The 21,330-nt window shown below is 34.8% G+C and overlaps 1 protein-coding gene across 4 annotated transcripts in view; it reads right to left on the bottom strand.

Moving 5' to 3' along the window:
* Window positions 1-300: 300 nt before the first annotated feature.
* SNX2 (sorting nexin 2) overlaps window positions 301-21,330 on the bottom strand; it is a 51,214-nt gene continuing 30,184 nt past the window's right edge. For 2 of the 4 annotated variants that reach the window (XM_036308438.1, XM_036308441.1), the window contains 8 exons: window positions 11,075-11,150; window positions 10,044-10,157; window positions 9,693-9,786; window positions 8,195-8,400; window positions 3,661-3,804; window positions 2,413-2,493; window positions 2,228-2,299; window positions 301-900 (listed from right to left, as the gene is read on the bottom strand). In XM_036308438.1, the coding sequence (XP_036164331.1) occupies window positions 850-900; window positions 2,228-2,299; window positions 2,413-2,493; window positions 3,661-3,804; window positions 8,195-8,400; window positions 9,693-9,786; window positions 10,044-10,157; window positions 11,075-11,150 (838 nt within the window). In that variant the 3' untranslated portion in view covers window positions 301-849. Of the gene's footprint in view, window positions 901-2,227; window positions 2,300-2,412; window positions 2,494-3,178; window positions 3,236-3,660; window positions 3,805-8,194; window positions 8,401-9,692; window positions 9,787-10,043; window positions 10,158-11,074; window positions 11,151-21,330 lie in introns of those variants that run through there. The other 2 variants (XM_036308439.1, XM_036308440.1) reach the window with 2 other exon arrangements.

The raw sequence follows: 21,330 nt of genomic DNA, 5'->3' as shown, positions 1-21,330 counted from the left end.
TTGACATCCCTCGAGGGCTCCCGGGCTGCCAGGGGGATGTCTGACTGCCAGCTTAGGCCCAATCCCCCCGGGAAGCGGGCCTAAGCCAGCAGGTGGTGATCCCCTGAGGGGTCCCAGACTGCAAGAGGGCACAGGCCAGGCTGAGGGACCCTCCCGGGTGCACAAATTTTTGTGCACCGGGCCTCTAGTATGTGTATATATGTATATCTGTATCTCTAGAAGGAAAAGTTTCTTCCTATTAAAAATGCTTTTAAAGGATCCCTAATATGTTTATATACCCAAATAATTTGTTACTAATACTTCACAAGGAATATCATTTTATTACTATAATCACAATATCATAATTTCTGTACAGGAATGTATAAATGAACAATAATCAATGCATTGATAATTCATTTCATAAAGAGGGTGAACACACTATGGAACATATAAAGAAAAAATTTTGTCAAATTTCTGACCTTGAAGTGCACTTTTTAGTGCAAGTATTTAAGACACAATAGTGTTCAATTCAGCAAAGTACTGCAGAATGTCATGCCACAGTCCAGTTAATTCAGAGGGTCAGGACATGCAGCTTGTAATAAAATGTCAGACTGTGTGTGTGTGTGTGTATATATATATATATATATATACACACACACACACACACACATATATATATATATGTATATGTATATATATATATGTACACACATATATATACACACACACACACACACATATATATATATAAAAACCACATGTAATTCATAAAATATATAGTGGTTTATTTAGATGGTTTTAAATGATTTCACTGTGGAATCAGCATAACTGGAACAAACTTCCAAGATCTTAAAAGGAGCAATCTTCCTGCTAGGCAATGGCTTTGGCTTCAGGTAGGAATGCCTCCCAGTATTTTATTAGCTGTGAATAATAATAAAGATAAAAGATAGTCTCATTACCTTTTTGTCATTTATATGCATATATCTTGTAGAGCATTAAAAAAACCCTATACAAATAGCTAGCAGTGATTAACATTTTACTAAAGTCTGGTTATTAAAATCATTTTAATTCCATTATCTGAAGTTTATCAATATAATTCATGTATGAATTATTTAACTTATTAATTACTTCTGGCTAATTTGTTTTTTTATGTAAGCAATATAATTTTAAAAATATCCAAAACAAGATATTTTTATTTTATGCAAAACTGTAAATAAAAACAGATTGTTAGTATAAAACAGATTACCTTAAATAATAAAACTACAATGAGCTTTTCCAATATAAAACGATAACATCTAAATCAGAGAATATTCATATGTTATGTTATTGCTAGCCAAAAAGAATGAGAAAAAAAGAGGGAGAAAAAGACTGAACAAGAATGGGAAAAGAGCCTGGGAAGAATGAGCTGCCAGTCTTTCCTGGATACTCCAGAGAATAGATTGAAGTAAAAACTAACGTTACATTTAAATAATTCCTTTAAAAACAAACTTACATAACCTATTTATAATCATATTTAAAAAGTCTTATTTTATGAATTAAGTATTTAAAATGAAAATACATATTTTGAAGATACAATGTTATCACCTAATTAAAAAAATTATATAGGCAAGCTTCTAATCCACATATTTAACTGGAGAAAGAAACCCTTTTACTCAAGACATTAAATAATTTGATCTATTATTCAAATTTATATAAAAACAGAAAAAAACCCACCTCTGCTATTATCTTGTCAAAGTCTTTGATTTAATCTAACATGAATACCATTGTCTCTGCGGGTTAAGGAGACAAATACCACTACTTGTGGCATACAATCACCACCAACCACATAAAATAAAACAAAAATCAAAACAGTATTTTTAAAAATCTAAAGAATATTATTTTTAGTTTAAGTTCTGTCTTTCATGGAAGAGAAGAATTATAATAAGAATTTACTCAAACAGGTACGATCAATAGGAAAATAAAATTAGGAAGCTAAGAAAAGGGAAAAGTAGCTCAGTATATTTTTCATAACCTAAAATTGAAAAAAGTCTATCTCAGCTAGTGGTTAGAAAGAGTAGAGGCAAAAAGGAGTCGAGAGTTTCCAATTCCTTTAGCTACCATTTTTTCCGTTGCTGTTATTCATTTTCTCTACTTCATTTCTTATTCCTCTTTAAGTTTAAAAGCTCCTTTCATTGATTACCATCTTTAAAATGAAAAGTATACCAAAAATAAATTCTAGAAAAAGTTTGTTATAAAAAAATTGGCTTACCTGTTGTTGTGTTTGTACTAATGATTCTAAGTACTTGATAATAACAGTTTTAAAATCTTTCACTCGTTCTTTCTGTTAAAGTATAATACATGAAAAAAGGTCCATTAGTATAAAACTAAATTTGATTTTATCATAAAGTTGCAGCAAATATGACATTAAGAAAAGTGTAAAATTATTATACTTGCCTCAAATCTTCCTACTTCTTTTCGAATTGTTTTAGAGATCTGTTCAAAATCTCTTTCTCCTTGTTGTACTTTTGCCTCCCACTAATAAAAACAAACAAAAATGCACAATTATTTTATTCTGGAAAAAAATTACAGAACTAGCTGTCATGATCACTCAATTTAATGTAATACCTGAAAATCCTGAGAAAGCTCAATATTGGCAAAGCCCAGTTGAGCATCATTCAAATTTATACCTAACTTTCCAGTAGTAGAGAAGCATATTAGCTTAATTTCCATTAAAATATTTCATTGTCAGATTTACTCAAAACCAGGATATTTTAGGACTTACTGAATTACAATATCCATTGCTGAATTAACTATAACTACAATGTTATGAAATAATTCTAAGTATAAAATTCGCTATCAAATAATTTAACAATGTTAGATTTTAATTTTCTCATCTTTTTTATATCATCAATTATTTCAAAATATATCAACTACATTATGCTAATTTCAAGACTACATGTTTATCACAATTTATATGCCCATGGAAATACTTTAAATTAGGAAAATTGTATGACAAACATTTAAAAAACATTTTTGTAATAGTAAAATGTCCAGATTAAAAAAAATTTGTGGAATTATGGTCTACTGATAAACATTAAAATCAGTATAGCAATAATAAAATGTGATAGTGAATGAAACAGCTAAAATAAAATGACTGAAGACTTAAGCTATGAAATGATATTTTCCCACTATGTAACCAAAACACTGGTACATACTCTTCCAAGAGCAGGTACATTTACTTTGAGTAATATAAAGGTTGTCCTACCTCTTCAATTTCCTTATTGAAGCATGGCAAAAAAAGTGTATAAATTATAATAAACTTCTACAAATTTATTAAAATACCATATATAATACATATATATGGGGATAATGTTGCCTGTACAACTAAATGAGGGACAAATCCACCTCTAAATCTATTTTTAGATACAAAGTAAGTAATTATCTGAAATGAAAAATTAAATATAAATGTAAATCTTTTCCTTGTGTTTCTTTATTCATTTCATGATCATGTCAATGTAAAAAAAGGGCTCTGACGATTTTAGTGAAAATCAAAATGTTAAGGTAATTAAAATATAACACAGTTCATAAAATTACAGAAAAATAGCTAGGTGTAGAATGGTTCAGAAAAAAAAATTATGCATATATGAATGATTCACGGAAAATTTTAGTAAAGAGATAAATAAAGCATTTTGTATTAATCACCTCTCTTATTTCATTTTTAGCTTGCTGAATTTTATCTGGTTTGTTAGCAACCATCATTTTTGCCTCAGTTTCACGTTTTTTGAGCAAAGTAATTTGAGCATCTTCCCATTTCTGCCAGCACTTCATTCGATGGTCAAACACACCCTATAAGTGAATGACATAATACTATTAAGTGACAGTTAACATTAAAATACTTTTATACTAGAAGTGCTGCAATACTAAAAGCAATAAAACCTAGTATTTAAATTTTATTCTAATATACTGAAGTACTGAAAATAAATAAAAAGAATATATAAATTTCCATATTCACTTGCTTAAAAACAGAAATCCCTGTGACTGGATAAAAATGTAAGAGTTCAGAATAAACAGCATTGCTGAAGCAGAGGGTCGAATCAGTGATTTGGAAGACAAGGTAGGAAAAAAACACCCAATCAGAGCAGAGGATAGTTTAAGGGACTTTGGGACAACATGAAGCATAACAACATGTAGGTCATAGGAGAACCAGAAGAAGAGAAAGAGAAAGGGATTGAGAACCTAACTGAAGAAATAATGACTGAAAACTTTCCTAACCTGGTGAAGGAAATAGACATATAAGTCCAGGAAGTACAGAGTCCCAAACAAGATGGACCCAAAGAGGCCACACTAGGACACATCATAATTAAAATAGAAAAAGTTAAAGACACAGAAAGAATTCTAAAAGCTACAATAGATGTAGGAGTTATGGCAAAGGTAAAACTACTAAAGTCAGGTTATTTCAGGGGGAAAAAAATTAGTCTTAACTGTATAAGAATTAAAACTTTTTCTCCATTTGTTTTTCTACCCTTGTAACACTAAAAAATAAAAGATCCAGAACCATACTTGCTCTTCTTAAAATGCTACCTTAAAGAGCAATCCTATATAATAAAGAGCTAATATGCTAATTAGACCAGATGGTGGAACGACCTTCCGGATGACCTTCCAGAACAATCAGTAGGCGGGGGATGGGGCCACAAGGCAGCAGGCCTACTCTTGCACGATTTTGTACATTGGGCCTCTAGTTCAGTCATAACAATGTTTATCTTTGTATGTGAAGATAATCCACTCTATAGCCTGCTCCATAAGAGGGATAGATTTACACTGATGATCCACTCTAAACCTCCATCCCCCCCAAATATTTATGATAGACATTTGCATGCAAGCTCGTCTAGGTTGGACAAGGTTGCAGTTGAGTTTTCCTGGCCCACCATGAAATCTGATGCATAATTTTAATTAATTAATACCATATTCTAATTCAGTAAACCTAAAAATATGCTGCCCAGCTTCCTGGAGTCCTGAAAGGAAGCTGATTAGTTACCACCAAACAATGAAGCTTTTAAACTCCTTGGGGAACCCATCTATTGATTTTTAAATATATAATACATTTTAATATTTATTAATATTTAATATATATAATTTTATAAATTTGGATTCCCTGTAAGAATTCTTAATAAAGAGTTCTAATGCTAAAAACGATACCCATTACCACCCTCAATCCCTGACCCTACTCTAGTGGTTCACAGAGGGCGAATACATAAGAATGCATGCAGAAAGTTTACCACTTCATAAATGCTTGCTAACAGTACTAGTCAAAATATAATGTCTTAGATGTCAGAGACGCTGTACTGTACAAGAGAGAAAAACTAGAGTTCCCTGGAATATGAGGCCAGCCCTATGCAATATTTTGAATATGTACAATTTATCTTTCTTTTGGGCGCCAATTTCTGATGTTCTTAGCTTCCATTTTGGCTCTATATTCTAATTCCCTAGTTTCAAAATTATCATCAGAAAAGTAGTCTTAGTATGGATAAAACAAAAGGCTAAGGAATATTAAATAGCTATTAGAAGATTTTATTATATATAAAGAAAGAAATGCAATGGTTTACCATTTGTAAAGATGCTTAAATTCACACTAACTAAAGAAATCAAAATGTATACAAAAAATACCTTTATTACTGGGTGGGAGAAGGATATAAATGTTGATGAGAGTACAAAGAAGTATAACCTCTTCAGATAGTAATATGGCACTAATTAATGAAATGCATATACCCTTTGGCCAACCAATTCTACTTTTAAGAATTTTATGCCCAAAGAGTTATTATCAAAATACTTAATTTATGATTGGGTTAGTTAAATAATTCAAGGTACACCTATATGCTATATGATGGAATACTATGCAACCATTAAAAATGTAACATGCTGACATAGAGACTTCTCTAAAACAGTAAGTGAAAAAAGCAGGCAAAGAACTGCATAGAGTATGCTCATTTTTTAAGGACGAAGAAAGAAATGGAAGGAGAGAATGAGAGAGACAAAAAATTAAGAAAATAAATTAGCTTCACATATATGCATAGCTAATTCTGTAAAAATACACAAGAATCTAAGAGCATTTGATTGAGGGAAGAAAGACTAGAGGTCTTAGGTAGAAAAGAAATTTACTTTTTTGGTCTATTAGAATTATTATGGGCATGTATTTTTTATTCAAATACAAATAAATTAGTTTAAAATAAATTTAAAAAAAATAAAGACCACAAATATTCCCTGTCACCCTCTTCTGTAATTTCTCAACTTTGGAGTAGTTGACCTGTGCTAGGTTTCATTAGAAAACCAATCTGAAAGAGCTTAGTTTACTTCAAGGTATAACTTGACCATAGCTCTTAAATTCTTTTAGTCAATGAATCACTAATTCATATTTCCCAAAAAGTGTTCCATATATGTAAAAATATATTAAATGGAAAATGATTACTGTTCATATGAATTGGAAGTCTCTAGATTAAATAAAGTTAAATATTTAATTTTTTAATACTAGATATTTCTGAGCTTTTTACATGCACTCTGAGTGTATAAGACAGGGATATTGTATACATTATTTCCCAAACTCAGTTTATTGTGGTATATCTTTTGGTGTCAGTGTTCTGTAGAATATACTGTAGGAAACATGCATATAACTGTAATTCCACAAAACGTAAAAATACAGCAAGATGTAAGCAGTATGAGGCAAACTCTTTTTGAGGGATTAACATCGATTACACAGATAGGCCATCCCTGCCAGGTAGTATTTTTTTTCCCACGTTAGCTCTTCTCTGCAGGTCCCTCCTCACAGACACTGCCCAGCTTCCCTTTTGTACTCACAGATTTTTTACATGTGTTATACTTTTTTACAACAGCTCTCATGCTAGTGGGAGCTCTGGAATGAGGTGAGAGGTGAAATATAAAAAGGAACCATTATCTATAAACTGGATTTCTGTATATCTCAAGTTACCTATATATAAAGTATACTCTGATAACTGCTATCTATATTAACATCTTTAAATAACTGAAAAGAAAAAATTAACCACCAGGAATATAGAGTACATCTAAGAGTAAATTTAAGCAAAATTGGTAATTTTACCAAACCTAAGAAAGCACCATTCTTTTTTTTTTTTTTTTTTTTAATCTGAACAATAAAGATTTATTAAAAAAAGAAAAAAATATATAAATCTTTGTTTTACTATGGTTGCAAATACCAAAAAATTTCTATATGTGACATGGCAGCAGAGTTAAATTAGGGTTTTTCAAAATGCTGACACGCTGAGCTCAAAAGGTTCACCATCACTGGTATAGACCCATGCACTGGTGAAGTCACATGCCTTGGTTGTAGGCTAGATCCACAATAGGGGTTGTGAAGGCTGTAACCAATCCTTGTTTCTTGCTTATCAGTGTTTCTCTGTCCCTCTCCCTCTCCCTTCAGAAAGCACCATTCTTAAGAAAGCTAAGAACCTTTTAGTAAACTGTCACCATTAGCTTTAGAACTTAATCATCAAGAAATGTACAATGTATTACTGTTTGACTGTAGATGAATACTAATTTAATCACAGACATCAGCTGAAAAAATTTTGCATTAGAAAGCAAGGAACAAGTTAAAAGGTAAATTCTCAGTTCCCCGTTCCATGATAACTAATGTTCATAATACCAATCCAAAAACAAGATCTTAAAGTATCTTCTGAAACATAAGATAAATAATATTTAGTTTAATTGTTTGAAAATTGGAGATAACTGTAGAATATTGATTTTTATTAGTTAACTGGATTATTTTTCAACTATTCAGAAATTGAAGACTGTTCATCCTTAAACATTGCCACTAAATAACTGAAGCTAAAGCCACCATTAAACATATTTGAGGAAAAATTCTGATTCTGTCCTTCTTCTCAATATAGCTTTACTAATGATAGTAAAATCCAGTGGGTAGTTTCAGTGTGTGCTACAATGAGCAAACAAATGCTACCAGTTAGTTCCAAAGGTGTATATGTAAGTAAATGTACATTCGTATTTGCCATTTCTCAGACCTCTTAAAAACATCAATTCTGTCTACTGTACTGTCCAACTCATAGAGAAAAAAATTTAAGCTACGAATAATCATTGTGAAGCCATTTTAGATGTACTACTATAGTATTTCCACACTTAAATACATGCCAAATTCCTTTATAAGCAAACCACTGAAGTGAGAAGAATTCAAGGAAGACTGCAAAACAAGGCTTACTTTCACTGCAGCAATAAGACGAATGTAGTCACTAAGTAGTTCTGAAAACATATAAAAGTCAGCAAAAGCTTGTTCTTGATGTAACTGGTCTATCTTCTCCTCAACCTCTGCAAGCTGAGACAAAGCTCTAGATAAAGCAGTATGATCCTCAGAATTACCTAACATGGCAGCACTTTTAGCAAAGGCAGCTGTGTTGGCTGAAAGTTCTGAAATAGAAAAGTATTCACTTTTAATGTTCACTAGTAAAGTTTTAAAATATTGCATTTTTTACCTTCTCTCTAAGTTTTATCTATTCACGAATTGCTCAAATATTTTAAAATAATTAACATAAAAGCATAAATGCTAACTGCTCAAAGCTCTACTAAAAGTTAAGAACCACTGCCTATCTTCCCAGAATATGAACTATGCTTAATAATTTAATAATCTGCCTCCCCCTTTTCTACTGAAGTGCTTACTCTGTCTATTCCTTAAAATGTATATATATATATATTTATATTTAATATGAAAAGCATTGAGAACACACAATTGATTTATACTACTTTACCTTTAAACATTTATTTGTCATAAAAAACAATGTCCGTAATTCTGAATGAGAATATTTAGCCAACTGTACATACAATTCTCATAGATCTTACTCTTTTTTCTTTGTGTACAATAGTGTTTAGTGAACTTTTAAGAATTTCTAGAGATTTTGAACATGATCATTTTAGATACTTCAAATAAAAATAGATGTCTATAGGCTAGTCAATGACTAACAATTACATGGCTGAAAATTGCTCTGTCGCTCTGCATTATGTAAGGTGCTCTAAAAGAACCTGAAAGCCCATTTGCTAAGATATATACAAATGGCAAAAGCTATTATAAACTGCTTTCAAAAATTAGATTTCTGTAATTATTTGATTAAAATGTATTGCTGGTAATGACACATACTAAATTACTTATCAAGAATTTTAGAAATCGAACACAAAAAAGCCTTCTTTAAAAATTAAAAATAAAACCATGAAATTTAAAACTTGTAACTCAACTTTTCTATAAATTTTTAACAAAAAACCCAGATTTTTAAATAAAATGGTTCAAAAATGAAGAAAATATTTCAGAGTTTTCTAGAAAATACAGGCAGGCACAAAACAAATATTTTAAAGAAAAAGCTCAAATACCTATTTTTGAATCTCATATTTCTTATTATAATCAGTTACTAAGACATCTTTACTCATTGAATAATAAATACATTTAACAAAGAGTTAATCAAGTGAACAATTTTAATCCATAATTCAAAACATATTTTATAAGCTCCATATTTTTCTACTTCTAAACTAGAAGTTAAATTAAAATAGAACAAAAATATATTAGATAACAAAGTTGAAATAGAAAAACATTTGCTTAAATTATTGTTTTCTCTCTTCCATAATAACTTCAAAATACTCATCCTAATAAAATTTAAATAAAATGTTTCAACTAACTCATGGTGCTAAACAGATAAATAATAAAGCAAACAAACCTTTTCTATGACAGACCAAGGCTTCAACATTGGCATGAAGTTTCCTAAGTTGCTGATCCAGATTTTCAAATTGCTGCTGCTTTTCTTCAAACCACTAACAACAACAAAAAAGAAAAATGGAGCTAATTTAGCCAGAACAAACCACTGTAAATTAGGTTACCAATAGCAAACACCATTCCTTGTTTTAAAGCAACAAATTAACCATGGGTAACCATAGTAGTCAACTGATGTTGCTGAGAACTAAACTCAATAAGCAAATTAATATCCTATTTTCTACTTGTACAGCTTTAAAATGCAATTGTTGGGCTCATTAATTCATCTCATTATTCAAGTCGAAAAATCAGCTCTTACTGCATCCGATTCATTCATCTTGATTGTCATTTTGTTGACAGCGTCGGCAGCCTTGTTCACCATCCTCAATATTCCTGCTCCACTCAGAGCCTGTGTATTAACTGCTCTAGGCAGCTGGAATTGAATGACAAATAAGGGCAAACAAACCGGTTAAAAGCCTGGAGGTTTAACTGGCCACAAAAGGGATTGTCCCCCCTTCTTTGCCCCCCCAAAAGGAAGATAAAAAGGAGGTTGTATTTTCTTCACTCTCATACATTTCAATAGTGAGATCTAATTTCTCAAATATACTACTTGTACATTCTCAAAGGAAAACTTAAAAAATAGACTTTCCATTTGTTTTTCTTCTGCACGTTTACATTTAGATGGAACAACAGTATGTTTGTCAAAATATATTAAGTAATTGCCAAGCACCTTAACACTGGCCACCTGTTTGCTAACAGAAATAAACTGTTCATAGAAAAGAAGAAAGTCTTGAGAAAAATCTCTTTATGCCCAGTTAAAACTGTATGATTTTTAATTTTTAAAAAATTCTGGGATTCAATATATTTTTAGAAGATCTTAAAAGGTAGCAATTGTGCCAAACAACTCAAATATAAAGAGCAGCAAGGTTATTATAATTTAAGGTCTTTCAAGTTACAAATTTGCATTTCAAAACCTTAATCAGAACATTAGAATGTACACATAAATACATTCAACAGCTATCTCTAAATATGTGCTCTGAATAAATTTATTTCAGTACGATGCCTAAGTAACAATTTAGTACACTGAAAATTAGACTATATAAGTCATTCTTTTAAATCTGGTTGGCACTGATAATCCTATATTTATCCATGCAAAGAAGACATTTTGCTAGTAATTTAGAGTAAAGCTAATTAAAGCACTAAGCAAAAAAAAAAAAAAAAAAAAAATTAATGCTTTATTTCATCTGTTAATCCACTTATTTACTGGACATCTCTATTCTTATATAAATTATTACACTGAAAAATATAAATACTGATAACATTTATATACAAATTTTTAAAATAGAATACCTCTGAACTTTCCAAGAACTGCCTTAAATCAGGATCCTGTAGTAAAGTGGGATGCTTTACTGTTCTTTGAAGATACCTAGATTTAAGAATAAAATTGCTCCTTTACTTATCAGAAGCACCTTATTTTAAATTTTATTTCAACAAAAGAATAAATAGGTAAAAAGATGTCCTCAGTCTACCTCCTTTCACGTCAGTCTGCCTCACTCTATTTAGAATCATAGAGAAATTTAATGATTCAAAAGTTTTTTGTTCATTTGAAAATTTGAATTTATGTAAAAAGAGATATGGCAAAGAATGAGGTGGGAGTGGAGAGAGGTTAAGTAATATACCAAACTTCTCACTGCAAAGTATAAAACTCTTTATGAGTTTATCAAATAATTTTAATTTTCGATAGTTAACTATGCTCCCAGTTATTACTTCAGAGTCCTAAGAAACACATCACTATACAAATACCAATCAACTATATATATACTAGAGACCCAATGCACGAAATTCGTGCAAGAGTAGGCCTTCCTGCCCTAGTTGGTTTGGCTCAGTGGATACAGCGTTGGTCTGCAGACTGAAGGGTCCCAGGTTCGATTCTGGCCAAGGGCACAAGCCCAGGTTGTGGGTTCGATCCCCAGTAGGGGGCGTGCAGGGGGCAGCCAATCAATGATTCTCTCTTATCATTGATGTTTCTATCTATCCCTCTCCCTTCCTCTCTGAAATCAATAAAAATATATTAAAAAAAAAAAAAAAAAAAGAGTAGGCCTTCCTTCCCCCGGCTGCCGGCACTGGCTTCCCTCTGGCATCCAGGACCCAGGCTTCCCTCACAGCCCCAGCTTCTTCTGGAAGGCTGTCTGGTCTAATTAGCATATTATGCTTTTATTATTATAGATACAGTAGGTCTTTGGGTTATGTCGGAGATCTGTTCCTACGGCACGACGTAACATGATTTTCGCCTGAAGTCGGAACCCACCTACATAAGCACCTACATCACTCACATGAAGCACATACACAGCAGTAATGAAGTGAAACAGTAAAAAAAATTTAAAAGAAAGGTAACAATTCCTGACCTTTACTTGTGGTAAATAGATAATAAAAAACATAATACACATACTGTATGTAAATACATCGAATGACGGAGCTTTATTTTCTTTATTACAAAGTAGAGGCCCGGTGCACGGATTCGTGCACAGGTGGGGTCCCTCAGCCTGGCCTGCACCCTCCTGCAATCCAGGACCCCTCGAGGGGCCGAAACCCAGCAGTCCAACATTCCCCTGAGGGATGTAGCAGTGCCAAAGTGGCAGGCAGTCAGGGAGGATCCCCAGCCGGGGCCGGGCACAGCTCCCCTGCCACTTATCCTGGCTAGCTACACTTGACACTGCCGCCACCACCGCTTAGTAGTGCTGCTGGAGGCGGGAAAGGAGCGCTGCAGCAGCTGCACTTGCCAGCCATGAGCCCAGCTTCTGGTTGAGCGGCACTCCCGCTGTGGGAGCACACTGACCACCAGGGGGCAGCTCCTGCGTTCAGTGTTTGCCCCATGGTGGTCAGTGTGCGTCATAGCAAATGGTCGACCAGTCGTTCCGGTCCTTCGGCCGTAATGTTCACTTAGGCTTTTATATATATAGGTAAATGGGAGATGGGGACATAACAACAAAATTACACACATGGAGTCAGATGTAATCCGAGGACTGTCTGTATATATTTCTTACTATGTACTTCCAAAATGGAGAATAGCTTACCAAATTATTTCCTTATCAGCAGATTTAAATTATAAAATCAGCTTTTGTACTTATTTGACAAGAACTACATTTTCTTCAGTATTTCTACTTTAAAGGTTTTGCTATTATTGATAAACTAGAGGCCTGGAGCATGAAATTCATGCGCGGGTACAGTCCCTAGGACTGGCCTGCAATCAGGGCCATCTTCCCCAGCTGCCCAGAGCCGGCTCCGCCCCCCCAGCCGCCACCCACCCCCAGTTCCCCGTTCACCATCAGGCAATCGGAGCCTGACGGACGGGGGAAGGGACCAAGAGGTTGGCCGTTCCCGCCCGCTTGCCAGCCCCACTCCCGCTGAGTTACCCTCTGTGTGTGGGGCGACTGGTGGGGCAGGGGCCCTCGCCTGGCACCACCCGAATCCCCTGCCACCCACCCCTGGTTCCTTGTTTGCCATCAGGTGATCGGAGCCTGCCAGCCGGGGAAAGGGACCAAGAGGTGGTCAGTGCACCTCACAGTGACTGGTCGAGTGGTCATTCTGGTCATTCTGCTGTTAGGGTCAATTTGCATATTACCCTTTTATTATATAGGATGCCTTCCTTATATGAAATTACATAAAATAAAAATGAAAAGTAAAGAGAAACATCATTATTAAATCACTATTAGCCCAAATTTAGACATTTTCTGTACTAACCCCCTCCACATTTCCCTGTCATCTATAATAAATTACCAAAAGGTCCACTATTGATGATTCTTGATTACTTACAGATCTAATCCTATTTTTTAAAAATTGCTCTTTCCTGCCCAACTGGTTGTTATAGCTTAGTGGTTGAGCCTCGACCCATGAACTAAGAGGTTGCTGACTTAATTCCTGGTCAGGGCACATGCCCCAATTGTGAACTTGATCCCCAGTAGGGGTTGGGCAGGAGGCAGCCAACCCATCATCAATGTTTCTATCTCCCTCTCCCTTCCTCTTTCTCTATAAAAAAAAAATTAAAAAATATTAAAAAATTGCTCTTTCCTCAGATTAAAGATTACATAAATATTTCAATTATATTTTACCTCACAGTTAATATATGGTTATTCTATTTCTGTAGAATAAACGTAGTCAGTAATTGTTTCTACCTTTTTACAAGATTATAAAATATGCTAAGGAAAACTTTCTGGAAAAAAAAATGAATACTTTTTCTAAAGTGAAATTCTACACAGTGGTTAAAATTACTACTTTATCATGGGGTTTTTTGTGTATTTAAGTAAAATATATACCATATTAAACTTCATTTTAAGTCATTAGGCCACATAAGAAGTCTTTATAATATAAATAGAGCACTTGGTAGATATATGCAAGACAATCTACACTGCAGCTTAAAATAGCATTTGCTGTCTATATAATCAAGCCAAAAAAGAAATGCAGCAGGAACACTAATCCAGTAAATTTAAGAAATGTTGGTATTTTCCCACTGGAATTTTACTTACAATTTTAATTCTGAATTTATCCAGTACTATTAAAGTAAGTTATTTCATAATTTAGACTGCTTACTGCTTAAGGAAGTTTGCATAAGTTGTTCATCTGAGTGCACACAACAACTGGTAAAAAGCTAGCACTCAGACGTATGTGAAATGAAGAAGAAGGAAGACAAAACATCTAGTACACAACCTTGAAGAAATAGTCCAATATTTCAAAACTACATGAAAATACCTACTACTACTTATATTCTAAAATAGCTTTCCAAAGTGAATTCATATTACATAACATATTCTTTTCTTTAAGATTTATAATGAACAGCAGCATATTACGTGCTATGAGGAGTACTGCAGGAAATAAACTGCCTAGGGTTTTGTTAACAAAACTCAACCTACCATAGATTTCCTTTATTCACCTATCACATACTAGCATTGTTGAGGAATTGATTATAGAAAATGATATTCTAAAAAAAGACAGTAAAATTTTTCTTCTTAAGGGTTACATGAAAGTAAACAGCAACTAACCATTAAAAACAAAAATATTAAGCTTACATAATGTTAAAATTAAGAACATAAAATTAATTTTAAAATTAATATTGGTAAATATATACCAATTCAGAATTAAAGTGAGGAGGATTGTTGATATATTAAAAAAAAGCATGAAGGAATAACAATGAAAAGGGGTATGGGAAGAAAGAGGAACACACAAGGAAAACAAATGAAAGATGCAATGCAATCAATGAAAAGTAAGTACCAGACTCAACAAGAGGTGGTCAGTAGTTGTTCTTCATATTTGCTGTAAGAAAAGGTTATTCATAACTTTAGAAGAATTACTTAGGGCTTTCAAGTTACTATTTACTTACCCCAAACAAAACAAAATATGAAGTAGGTTATACAAAATGCTTAAGAGGAACAAAGTCAAAAATATGTCCGTGCGAGATTCAAACACATGTGCTAATAATGAGAATTTAAAAGGGCAAAAAGAACCTGATTCTTTCATGACATATAGTTGTTCATTCAACAAATATTTACCAAGCATTTACTTCATTACCAGTTATTGTTCTGAGGACTCAGAATGTATCACTGAACAAAAGCAAACAAGATCAACTTCCCTAGGGGAGGTTATATTTTAATAATATAGACAATTAACTGTCTAAGTTTCGTAAATTATGTGTATGTGACAAGGTAGTAAATGCCATGTTAAGAAGGAAGGACAGAAAGTAGAACAAATGAGATCAAGTGTGTAAGGTTTTGTTGGTGGTGATTTAAAAAAGGTCTGAATGAAGCCCAATGATCAGAACACGTTTTACTGACAGGTGATATTTGAATTTAAAAGAGGTAAGGGAATTAACCATGCAGACACCTGAGAACAAAAGCTTTCTAGGCAGTGGGAGCAGCCCATGAAAAAACCTTAAGGTGGAAAATTGCAATCTTTGAAGGGCAGCAAAAAGATCAGTGTGGCCTCGAGAGAATGATCGAGGAGGATAGGAAATGGAATAGGTAACAGTGACCAGTGCACACATCATGTGGGCCATTATAAAGACTCTGGCTTTTATTGAATGAAATGGGGAGGAGGTATTGATATGATCTGATTCATGGTTTAAAAGTATGACTCTGGCTGCTATATTGAAAAAGAGTACAGTACACCTGAAATTAATATAATATTATATGCCAACTGTAATTTAAAAAGAAACAATTATTTAAAAGAAAAAAAAAAAGGAGTAGAGGTGCAAGGATGGAAACCGGAAGAATTAGGAGCCGACAGCAGTTATTTCGGGGCATTTGGACTAGAAGAGGACTGGTGAGAAATGGTTATATTCCAGGTGCTAGAAGGAAGCAATAGGATTTCCTGATGAATTAGACAATCCTAAATATCTGCCTACACTCCAAACTTCTTGATGTGAAATAGTGGATTTATCAATCTACACTGACTGTTCAGGCCTTTCCAGTGGACTTTTGGACACTTGGCATGACCACATTCCTAAATGATACGTAGATAAAGAATGAATTGAAGTTAAATAACTTGCCTAAGGTCACACAGAGTGTGCAGTACGTAATGAAGTGCAGGCTTCTAAAGAGAAAAGGATTCTAAATGTGCACACTATTATCATGCTACTCTATATTTCTGTTTTTATTTGCAGAAGTGTATCCTTACTTACAATATGGACTGAATATGCTCTTAAGATGTGAAGTACTCCCAAGAAAATCAAGACAGTGATCTAAGAAATACTCTTAATAGTAGTTTCTGCTTAATTCACTGAGTGTGGCAGGGAAGTACTTGAGTTCTTAGCCACTCCTTTCTTTCAAGAGAGTAATCTGGATTCTCTAAATTGAACAAACAAATAAATGTGTAAATGTACATACAAAGAGAAGTACTTCTCTGACCTACAAGATTCGATGTGGCTGGATGTCTCACAGATATACCTATCCTAACAAATCAATTTTAAGAAATGCCACAGAACAATTACTTTAGAAAATTTATTCCAATTCTTTTGTTTCCATACCTTAACACCTATATTTTCTTTAGTCATCTTTCTAGTGCAAACTAAACTTTCCCCTCAGTAGTACAGTTTCCTTTCTTTCACTACTGCAAATTCCACTAAAGTGGTATTTAACAAGTAACATTTGTCAGTAAAGAAACTGTCTTCACGTATACACTAGGTTAGATTTCAGTATTTCCTTAAAACTCTCCTCAATGTTTCATACTGCTGAATGCATTCAAGTTACAAGAAAGGTGAATGTAGAATCAAATTATATGAGCTTGGTACAATAAATCTTCATTAAGTTCCTTATCAAGCATGCCATCTGAAATATTTCAAATTTACTCATAGAAAAATAGGACTTGAAAGATTTCTCGAAGGGTCATGGTTATACTTCCAGGGACTAAGCAAAAATAAGGTAGAGCAGTATCTACCTTTAATCTTAAAAAAATTCAGCCTATGACATCTTTCATAACAGAAACAATTCTAATGTCTAACCTAAACATCTCTTGATGCGATTTAAATCCTTTCTTGAGTAATTGATTGTCACAGACTAATCTCACCTTTTTTTGCATTTTTTAATTTGCAATTAAAGTTGACATACATTATTATATTAGTTTCAGATGTACACCCCAATGATTAGGTATAATATAACTTACTAAGTGATCATCCCAATAAATTTCATACCCATCAGAAAACATGCAGTTATTATTGACTGTATTCCCTAAGCTGTACTTTACATCCCCATGACCGTTCTGTAACAACCAATTTGTACTTCTTTTTTCTCTTCATCTTTTTCACTCATCCTCCCTAGACTCCCCCATCTGGCAACCATCAAAATGTTCTCTGTATCTGTATGAGTCTGTTTCTGTTCTGCTTGTGCATTTATTTTGTTTTGTTTTTTAGATTTAATTGTTGATAAGTATGTATTTATTGCCATTTTGTTGTTCATATTTTTAATCTTTTTTTTCCTTCTTCTTTAGAGAAGAGCCTTTAACATTTCATATAATACTAGTCTAGTGGTGATGAACTCCTTTTGCATTTTCTTGTCTGGGAAGCTCTTTATCTGTCCTTCAATTCTAAATGATAGCTTTGCTGGTTAATCTTGGTTGTAGGTCCTTGACTTTCATCACTTTGAATATTTGTTGCCAATCCCTTCTGGCCTGCAAAATTTCTGTTGGGAAATCAGCTGATAGTCTTCTGGGAGTTCCCTTGTAGATAACTAACTGCTTTTAAGATTCTCTCTTTGACTTTAACCTTTCCATTTTAATTATGATGTGTCTTGGTGTGTGGCCTCTTTGGATTCATCTTGCCTGGGACTCTCTGTGTTTGCTGGACTTATATGTCTATTTCCTTCACCATGTTAGTGAAGTTATTCATCATCATCTTGTCAAACAGGTTTTCAATTTCTTGCTCTCTTTCTTTTCTTTCCGGCAACCCCATGATGCAAATAAATGTTGGTATACTTGAAGTTGTCCCAGAGGGCTCCTTACACTATCCTCATTTTTGGGGATTCTTTTTTGCTGTTCCGATTGGGTGTTTTTTGCTTCCTTACATTCCAAATTGCTGATTTGGTTCTCGGCTTAATCTACTCTACTGTTGATTCCCTGTAAATTATTCTTCATTTCAGTTAGTGTAGCCCTCATTTCTGACTGTTCCTTTTTTATGCTGTTGAAGTTCTCACTGTCTACTGAGCATCCTTATATCAAGTGTTTTGAACTCTGCATCTACTAGATTGCTTCTCAAATTTGTTTAGTTCTTTTTCTGGAGTTTTGTTCTATTCTTTCATTTGGAATATATTTCTTTCTCTCCTCATTTTGATAATAGCCAACCTATGTTTCCTTCTATGATTAAGTAGAGCTGCTAAATCTCCCAGGCTTGGCAGAGTGGCCTAATGTAGTAAGTATCCTGTGGGGTCCAGTGGCACAGCCTTCCAATCACTCAAGCTGGGTACTTGAGATGCGCTCCCCCGTTTTGGGCTGCATACACCCTACCCTTGTGGCTGAGCCTTGTTGCTGTTGGCATGTTAATGGGAGGGATTTACTGCCATGCTGATCAGCCGCAAGGACCGGCTGTGACCACTAACCACCAACCTCTAACCACCATGGAGGATCAGTTGTAAAGGGGGCCCACCCCACAGAGTAGGACTTACTTTAGCAGGGCTCTGGTACCTGCTGAATCTAATCCCTTGAATGTGTGGCTTATTGTTGGGGTTCAACCTTAGCAGGTCCAGGGGTTCCCAAAGGTATGGACAGAGTCGGCGAAGAAGGAATGACACGGAGACAGCATTCAGTTGATCAGCCTAGCCAGGTTCTCTAGCCAGATTCTCCAGCCAGGTTCTCCCACCAGGTTCTCTCGCCAGGTTCTCTCTTTATTCTCCTGTTACATCTGTATTTATACCATTTGATTTTAATCCTATCCATTCTATTTCAAAGGTTAGGGTGTTTGTTATCTCCATTCCAAGGTCACTGCTCTACTGTTCTGTTAAACTACAAGGAAGTAACTGAAGGAGATTATCCTAAGTAAAGATTATGTAGCTTAAGCGTGATTGTTCGTAGTTAAGGTGATTAACTACCCGCCTGGCACTTAGTTAAGGGGTTTTACTGATTTATTCCCTTCCTTAGTCCTGTTAATCCCTAACTCCAGGGAAAAATCCCCACCTGGGGAAACAACCTTTCTTGGAGAGGTGACCTTGGTTAAAACACATAGCGCTAAGAAGGGGAGCAAACATATTAAGAACAGTATGCCATATACGCTAGGTCCCTTGAAACATATGCTGTGCAGATGTTTCTTCCCTGCAGCAACTGTGTCAAGCAGCAAGGGTGGACCGGCTTCCGGCAGCTTATGCAAGTGGTTGGGTGGTGGTGCCTGACATGGTCTGAAGCTGTCCACTGAGTGCCTCCTAGGAGGTGTAGGCCAAGGTCAGTCACTGTCAGTTTTCTGCCCAGGGCCACCTGGCATGAGCTACAAAGTGATCTGCAGATGACTGCTAGTTGTCACGGGCTTGGAGGTTCTCAGACAAGGCCAAGCTGTGAACCAAGGCTGGCTGCTGCTAGTGCCAAGCCTAGACCACTTAGAGAGAGAGAGGTACAGGGCTCACAGAGGCCAGAAGCTGCTCGAGAGATCTTAGAAAAATCTGAAACATGAGCCAAGATAGGGCATGTGTATTTAAAAGCCACAGGAAACAGCTTCAGTGGCCCTGAAAGTTGGGTGGGGCAGGGCCTCAGGGAATCACCAGGGTGAAGCAAACAGTGTGAGCTAGGTTGATGGAATCTCAATATAGTGCCCACCTGCCAGCTGTGTTGGGCTCAGAAAAGGAACAAGGGCCTTTGCTAGCACTTCTGTCTGAGAGAAACGCCCCCTCACTCCCAACTCCTGCCCTGATGCCCAACACTTCAGTCCCTCTTCATATGTCTCTGGTACCTTTCAAGCTGCTGTCCAATGCTGGAGCTTAGAGGGAGTGAATCCAGAATTAGAACCTGAGTGGACCCTTTAAGAACTGCCTGGGACTCCAGCAACCCTATCTCCCTCAGCTTCAATCCCCGCTGAGGATTTTACAGCCAGAATTTATGGGGACTTCTCTTCCTGCACTGGAACCCTGGGCTGGGGGACCTGGAAGACCTTATTCCTCAGGGGTCTGACCTCCGTAGCCAAGATATCCCTCCCGATTTTTATCCGCCACATATGGGTGTGGGATCACCCCTTTTCTTGTCTCTGTCCCTCCAATCAGTCTTGATTTGGCTTCTTTTTTAATTCCCCAGATGTAAAACTTCCCATTCAGCTGAATTTCAGGCGGTTCTGAATTTAGTTGTAATTTTGATGTGGAAGCAAGTACCATGTTTACCTATGCTGCTTTCTTGACTGTAGGTCTAAACATAATCTCATCTTTTAAGTCTTATATAAGATTTTAAATAGCATATCCTTTAGCTTTTCTTACAGCAATTATTCAAACCTGACTTTACTGTGGCATTTTCTTTTAATTTAAATAACTTATTACTAAAACCCAGAAATAAGCCGCCTTAAAAATAGTTTTTAAAAATAATTTGTGGCCTGGAGATAATACACATACTACTCACTAAAATCTCTCCTACCCCCGCCACCCCAGCCACTTATTTTAAGCCCCAACAAAATAAAACAAAGAACAAATAAGCAAATCCAACTGAAATAAACAAAATTCCACGAAAATTTTAAAAACCTGTGAAATTAGAAAATGTTTTAACTTAAGGTAATGTTGTGTAGTTAGGTTCTAAAGCTTGGGTTTTAAGATAATTTCAAAATTGTTTTATCACATTTTCAACATAGCAAGAAAAGAATAAATGTTAAGATTCTCGAAGTGGGAATCCTGCCATCCATTCCACTCCACTCCACTTTTAGTCAGCCACAATAATGACAAGTCTTCAAAGCTATAGGAAATGTGCTGAGTCAAGTACTTAAAGGAAGGTAGAGCATATTAGCCGTTAAACATCCAGTCAACTCAAGAAGTCACATACTTTTGTACACTCAAGTCAAAATCAATTATACAAAATTAAAGGAGAGAGCAAAAACATAATTATTCAGTGTATCTAATAATCTTATTCAGTAATAATTAAAAAAATTTAGATGAACTATAATTAGC

The sequence above is a fragment of the Myotis myotis genome, unplaced genomic scaffold, assembly GCF_014108235.1.
Source record: "Myotis myotis isolate mMyoMyo1 unplaced genomic scaffold, mMyoMyo1.p scaffold_m19_p_5, whole genome shotgun sequence".
NCBI classification, from domain to species: Eukaryota; Metazoa; Chordata; class Mammalia; order Chiroptera; family Vespertilionidae; genus Myotis; species Myotis myotis.
Note: the sequence above shows the minus strand (reverse complement) of the source record. Positions and strands in the feature narration are given on the sequence as shown.